At 33.9% G+C, this 7248-nt stretch overlaps 1 protein-coding gene across 2 annotated transcripts; it reads left to right on the forward strand.

The window, feature by feature from the left end:
• The first annotated feature begins 484 nt into the window (after positions 1 to 484).
• LOC134236364 (uncharacterized) lies at positions 485 to 5526 on the forward strand. 2 transcript variants are annotated; one of them, XM_062718528.1, is made up of 3 exons: positions 485 to 871; positions 3297 to 3534; positions 4937 to 5526. In XM_062718528.1, the coding sequence occupies exons 1-3, from the start codon at positions 686 to 688 to the stop codon at positions 5395 to 5397; spliced, it is 885 nt and encodes a 294-aa protein (XP_062574512.1). In that variant the 5' UTR covers positions 485 to 685; the 3' UTR covers positions 5398 to 5526. The 2 variants fall into 2 exon arrangements, with proteins under 2 accessions (XP_062574512.1, XP_062574513.1); XM_062718529.1 differs by having other exon boundaries at positions 743 to 871; positions 3307 to 3534.
• The last annotated feature ends 1722 nt before the right edge of the window (positions 5527 to 7248 follow it).

The following is a 7248-nucleotide window of genomic DNA, read 5'->3' on the forward strand; positions in this document are numbered from 1 at the left end:
GACTTTACAACTCTTTATTCTAATACTTGGATTAGTTTTCATGATCAGTGCATCAGACTTTCAACATCTACACTTACTTAAAAGAGTATGTGGAAAAAGTATATTAAACCACGATGTAATCGGGAAAAGCATCATTTCAAGATCAAAGGCAAGTATACTAGCATACACTGAAAATTGAAAAACAGGCAGTGGGCCTGGGTTAGGAAAAATATTCCAATGTCTGAACTGGATAATATCTATTCTCTCAATCTAATCTGGCTATTTGAGAATCAGGATTTACCTGTCAACATTTTGATGTTTGCATTAATTTAAAAATCCTCCTACCCCCTCCCCCTCTCTCTCATTTAAATAGTATTTATACTGCATATGTGTTTTTTTTCTCAGAGCACGACGCGCCTTTTAAAACAGGTGTATAATATTTGGTTCCTCAAAATATGTGCACTAATTCTGTGTATTTGCAAAAAAAAAAAACTTTCTAGAAAATATTTTCTGAGGTTATTTTTTCAATTGTTTATAATCAAAAAGACCAATCTTACAGATCGAATGTGGTGCTCAATGTTTGATAACAAAGGATTGCAAGGTGATATCATATGAAAGTAAACTTGACCATGGAGAAAAGGGGTTGTGTTCCTTAATTAGCGCCCCAACTATCGCAGACCCTTATATAGTGGCGGATAATTCGTCCATGTGTTTTATGGTGGGTGATGAGATTTCAGTTTCAACATCACAAGAAATAACAACGGAAACTTCTATAACAGAATCAACAACAGGACCTTCATCAACCTCGCTAACAACGGCAAGAGAATCAACTTCTGTTACTTCAACAGCAGCAACAACAACAACAACGGCGACAGTGTTTCAATATTCTGAAGTATGTCATCTTGTAATGTTTATTTTATCTTTCTGTTGGCTTTAAATTATCACTACATATTTTGAACAATTTCAAAATTATAAAACATCTATATTTATCTATTAAATTTTTAGAGAAACGATTAGTAAAATTTACAATAAATGTCTATTTTGGGAAGCTGGAAAAAGTTGCAGTTACCTGGGATGAGGTCATGAGAAAGCATTTTATTGTTTTTAAAAATAATATCAATACAGAGAAAAATCTAAAATAATACGGATGATTAGGATAGCTCTTGTAGTAGATAATAACTCGTTTGACTTACGCACCGCAAAGACAGGATTAGTTCACTAGCATACAGTGATTTCTGGGGAATAATCCCCGTCTAACGATCTCATTTTATAAAGGAAAAAATCAGAATTGGTATGGTAACGTATACTTATTAATTCTGGAATAAATTCACTTTGATATTTTTCATATTCGATTTTACGAGTATAATACGGCAATAGTAGTTGTATTTTATTTTATTCCATATCTTATTTTGTATAATCGGCTTACTTTCGTTATGAGAGGGAATTGATAAACATTAGGTTCCCCAGAATGGGTTTAAATGTTTTATCACTGTAATGGTTTGGTCGTGGATATTGACCTGGGTAGCCAAGTCGGTAAAACGCCTGACTAGTGATGCAGGCGGTCCCGGATTCGATGCTCGGTCCAACCATACATTTTCTTCTTTCCCGTTACATGTACATTATTACGAAAGCCTATTAGGATCAATTTAGAGAGAAAAAAAATTAAAAAGGCGTTATAACGTCTTTTGAAAAGGCGTAATAACGCAAAGAAAGACGTTATTACGCCTTTCCATTCCAAAAGGCGTTATAATGAATTTTCAAAAGGCGTTATTACGCCTTTCCATTCTAGAAGGCGTTATTAGTCTTATTACGCCTTTCCAAAAGGAGTTATTACACCTTTCTAAAAGGCGTTATTACGCCTTTTTGAGGCGTTATTACGCCTTTCCAAAAGGCGTTATTACGCCTTCTTAAATGGCGTTATTACGCCTTTCTAAAAGGCGTTATTACGCCTTTCCATTCTAGAAGGCGTTATTACGCCTTTCCAAAAGGCCAAAAGGCGTTATTACGCCTTTCAATTCTAGAAGGCGTTATTACGCCTTTCCAAAAGGCGTTATTACGCCTTCCTAAAAGGCGTTATTACGCCTTTCTAAAAGGTGTTATTACACCTTTCTAAAAGGCGTTATTATGCCTTTCTAAAAGGCGTTATTATGCCTTTCCAAAAAAGATATTATGCTTTTTGAATAACCATTATTTTGCTATTAATAGCCCCCCCCCCCCCGCCCCACACACACACACACACACTCCACTGGCCAAATTCGTGGGGGAAATACTCGGTAAAAATTTATTTAAGTGCAATAATTTGTCACAGTTTTACATACTGCAACAAAATGTTCAGGAACCTAGAAACCAATAGTTAATCATAATATTTAAACTGTAGCAAGACTTTTCCTCAAAAGTGTGTATGTTTGGAGGGGGTTTACCCCATTCGCACTCGTATTACTGGCCTACATGAAAAGGAAAAGGAAAAAGCGTTATCTTATGTTAATAAATATAGAAAGATTTAATTAAAACCATCTTTATTTATGTATAATTCTCTATATTCCTGCACATCTCACTGACAACTGTTTGCATTCGTATTAAGAGAAGACAACACTCTACTTGTGAAGATCTAGAATATAGGCAGACTTATCTTGGAGCTTTGCTTGCCATGTACAGTGTATTAAAATTTATGTCATTTGAAGATATTTTTCTCTCTTCTTGGAAAAAAGCAGGCAACTATTTGCATGGGTATAATGAGCAATTGAAATCAATGACCCTTGGTAGAGATGTGCCTGGCATGAAAGAAGGACTTCGTTGGTTCATCATTGAAAATATTTGACGCATTTAAAAATCTTTTTTCCTGGAAATCTAATTGCTATCTGTTTAAATTATTTTTTTGAGATATTAGTCCTAAATCTAATTGTGAAATTCATGTCCCGAAGGTAAGATTTCTGCACCCCCCCCCCCTCGCCTCGGATGGGCTAAAGATGTTTACTTATGTATTGAAAGTAAAAGGCGTAGTAACGCCTTTTGGAAAGGCGTAATAACGCCTTTTAGAAAGGCGTAATAACGCCTTTTGGAAAGGCGTTATAACGCCTTTTAAAAAGGCGTAATAACCATTTTTGGAATGGAAAGGCGTAATAACGCCTTTTCAAAAGGCGTTATAATGCCTTTTTTCGCGTTATTACGCCTTTTAAATTTTTTTTCTCTCTACATTAATCCTAATAGGCTTTCGTACATTATAAACTAGTGTAAATCATGTTCAAAAAAATTTAAAATACTAATTAAAATTAAATATTTGAAGAACCTTACACTATTCCTTTTCGTGATTTATCTAGACAATTATAGATATGATAGACAACGTCAACAACCTATGCAAAACCGACTCACAACATGACATAGCTGTTGTTACCACACAAGGCGTCCATCTCTATGACAACGCCGACTCCCTAACCACCGGAGCGTGCAGGAACATGACGATTGCTGAACTGTTTACAGGATATTCTAATGTACCAGATGTATCAACATGGTCTGCTTTGTTGACATACACCAATACCTTCTTTGATCTATTCACAAGTATGTGGATTCAATTTTTTTTTTTATTCAATTTCATATCATAAATGAAGAAAGACACATAATGCTACTGACGTCATTATAGAACAACTGCTTCATCAATGAAAAAAATCAAAACTTTGTAAATAAGCATAACGATCTTTGGTCTTATAACTTATCTAAAATGCAGTCTCCGGAGACCAGGCCCAAAGACCATGAACAGACTGTAATATTGTAGCTTGATTTTTTTACGTAAGTCTGTTCTCAGTTTATTGTTTTGGGGCCAGGTCTCCGGTCTCCCAAAAATTTCTTGGAATTCTTGTGGGTTCTAAACATAATTATATGCGTCACATTAACAGACCTGATTCCGTACACTCAAATGAACTCAACTGTTACATGTACATCAAATTAATTTCCTGCTGTCGTATTCAATTCGTCATTTTGCAATTTAATTACAAAGTTTTATCAATTATCAAAGCTTCATTTATTCATTTCTACGTTGATTCGTTAAGCAGTTATCCCTTTGAAACTAAATTGAAATATATCACGTCTGCCTCGTATTTGAATTTATTTTACCAGAGAAAGACAACGGATTGTAACAACTAAACATAATAACAAATTGTTTGTGTAGCAACATACCGGATATTATTTTCACCTGCGAAAGGGGTTTGTTTCACAGTTGATTCAATACCAGAGGGTAATGTTCTACCAGTCTAAACCATAGCAAGCTTTGGCAAATAAGTGCTTATACAAGAATATCGACAATCTCATTTTAATGAACTTTTCATAAATTCCATGGATGATACAACGACTATTTGCAAACACAATATGTCCATAGAATACACATGTATTTTGACTGACATCTTCAGTACAAGGTGTATACACAACTTTCCACTGAATGGTCTATCGATTTTCTGTTGACCGGATCATAAGTGGTATACAGGGGCGTGACCGTTCATCACGCCTACTCCTCCATGGCACTTGATCACGCCTCTGTTTTCAGAGCTCTGTATTGACTCTGTTCACATTTTTATTAAAATTGACTTTTAACACGGTAATTGTTCATTTAATATATGTCCACATTTTCTACTAAATATCCTAATTAAATAAGTTTATGTACCTTTTCTAATTAAATATTTTTTTCTCCTATAAAAGTTTTCTTTTGTCTTATACTGCGCTTTATCTTTACTTTTTGTATGAACTTTAACCAATCACACTATTTGTTTGATTTTTTCACATTCCACACAGGGCATACATTTGAACAAATCATCAATGTAAGTTTTTGTGAGTCGTTTTAAAATCACCTATATGTGAAGTAGTTCCCTTATGGACAATGCCATCTAATTAAAATTGATCGCAAAATTGCAGGGAGATATGCGAAGATTTTTTTTTTAACAATACATCTGTGTAAATCATATATTTTCAGATTCTGATGATCGTGTATTTCGCTGGCAGAAGAACAGTGGGGATATTGTAAAAGTTGCGGACTATCCTAAAACCAAAAGCGACTACATTCTACAGTCGGTTTACCACAGACCGACAAATATCTTCAGTAACGTTAAATGGGGAGTGTACAGGGGACTGGGGGCACAAGAGCTGTTTTTTGGGGAGTCCTCAACGACAACGATTTGGTATTACAGAAACCAGCAACCCCACGAAGGAACTTTTGATAAATATGATACTTCAGGGAGGGACGGTAATCAACGACCAATTAATCCGTGGTATAACCTGCCAGACAACACGGTGGCCATAACTGGTCAGGAGAACAGCAACAGACATCTAGTCATTGATAGAGAGCTCAATGTTTACTTCTATGAGTTGCCTGACCCTCATGAATTTAATACCAAACCCCCAGTGTGTAATCTGCAAGGAAAACTCAAACTGTAATAATGAAAGCTTCATAGAACAATGTAGGAGAATCATGACCTGTGTTCCAAAAACAAAAACCAACCAAACAAAAAAAAAACAAAACAAAACAAACAAACAATTAATTACAAAAAGCAGAAGATATTCTATTTCAAGGCTAATGTTAAATAATATGAAGATATTGTATATAATTTAAAAGAATCTCAAGTCTATTATATGCATTTCATATTAAATTTTTAAGCATTGCTTTATACTACATTTTTAACTAATAACAATTTAATTGTATAGCGCATGTGTTAAAAGTCAAAAGGGGATGTTAATTCCTCCAAGACACCTGATCCCGCCCACATTGTTACCAGGATTGCGTGTTAGTCCTGTTTACGATTTGTGTTCTACATGTATACTGATATTGATTGTTGTCCGTTTTCTTAGGTTTACTGAGTATAGCTTATTTTGATTTGTATAAAGCATTATTTGTAAACTCATATTCAGGCCATTGAACCAGTTATATTAAGGTTATGAGGAGTTCAGTTCAACTGTTTTAACAATCAACACATCGACATCAAGAAGTTTGGTATGAAACAGAACAATGTAAAGAGAACATGCATTTGCCAAAAATGTTTTGCAAATGAAGAATATGAATAATAATATGTGATTCCTGCCAATCAAATCCAATCAATTGCGTTATGTAAGTTATTTGTGATATTGTTCAAATACTAGTATTACGCCTTTTGTAAACATTTAAGCTGTTATTTTTTTTTTCTTTTAAAGTCGACCTCTTTAAATTCTCTTTGGGTAACGTAAGATTGCAGTTAAGTATAGATAAACATCTCTAAATTGTTTGGAGTAGTTGTGTTGGTTTGCATTAAAATTGATTGCAACATGAATTCCATCTTTTAAATCATGTTCGATAACAAAACCGACTTTAGAGACAATTTGATCTGAATTGATTTTCTATCCATTCTTCATTTAAAACTGATTTCCAGCATCACGGACAATTTAGAATCAATTTTGACAAAGAGCCAATATAAATGCTCCTGTACACATTTTGATACATTGACTGTCCAATTTCGAGTTTGATATGACAAGGGAATACACTTGAAATTAGCTCTCTGTTTCATACCTAAACCGCAATCCATTACTATGTACGACTGAGATGTGACCTATGCAAAGGTCGTTGCTTTTAATAAAGTGATTGATAGAAATAAAATAGATTTTGAAAGAATGTAATTGGGAAAGGGCCATTTTGTACTCAGTAATTTTTTTCCTAGTGCTTTTAAGGTAATTTTTTAAATATGCATTATTATTTTTTGAAAAAATCCCAAATCAGTGGAACCAAGAAGTAAATATTTTCAAGTACCAGTATAATGAGTGAGAATAGAAATACGAACAAGTTAATTCAGAGAATTTGTGTCCCCCGCTTAGGGAAAAAGTTTTATCCACCTGACTGAATTTGTAGAATTATTAAATGAGTACTGAAGCAAATAAATTATGCCAATATGGATATAAAGATTTGATTGCTTATTCTTTATTATGTGTATAGAAGATTCTTATATATGGAATATTTATCACACTGTAATGATGATTTTATGAGTTTGTACAAACCAGACCTCATAAATTTTTCATTTTACATGCTGAATACTTCATTTAGTAGAAAAAAAAGTATTTCGGAAAAAAACAAAGTGAACCATATTAGAAATTCGAACCCGGGACCTCTCACATGTAAAGCCAAAGACATACCATTAGACCACGGAACCGCTTACGATCTCTGTCAATTATATGCAAACATGAAGTCACATACATGTATTTATTATACCTCATTATAAATATTCTAAACAACGCGTTATCTGATTGGTTCTAAGTTGTCACGTG

Source organism: Saccostrea cucullata, unplaced genomic scaffold, assembly GCF_032062105.1.
Source record: "Saccostrea cucullata isolate Sc308-1 unplaced genomic scaffold, CSIRO_AGI_Scuc_v1 ctg3293, whole genome shotgun sequence".
Lineage (NCBI taxonomy): Eukaryota > Metazoa > Mollusca > Bivalvia > Ostreida > Ostreidae > Saccostrea > Saccostrea cuccullata.

Bases quoted from the DNA above. Each gene is read 5' to 3' on its own strand.
- LOC134236364 (XM_062718528.1), top strand. From the start codon at position 686: ATGTGTTTTATGGTGGGTGATGAGATTTCAGTTTCAACATCACAAGAA. The intron at 872-3,296 runs GTATGTCATCTT...TGATTTATCTAG, and splicing joins CAGTGTTTCAATATTCTGAA to ACAATTATAGATATGATAGA. The intron at 3,535-4,936 runs GTATGTGGATTC...ATATATTTTCAG, and splicing joins CTTCTTTGATCTATTCACAA to ATTCTGATGATCGTGTATTT.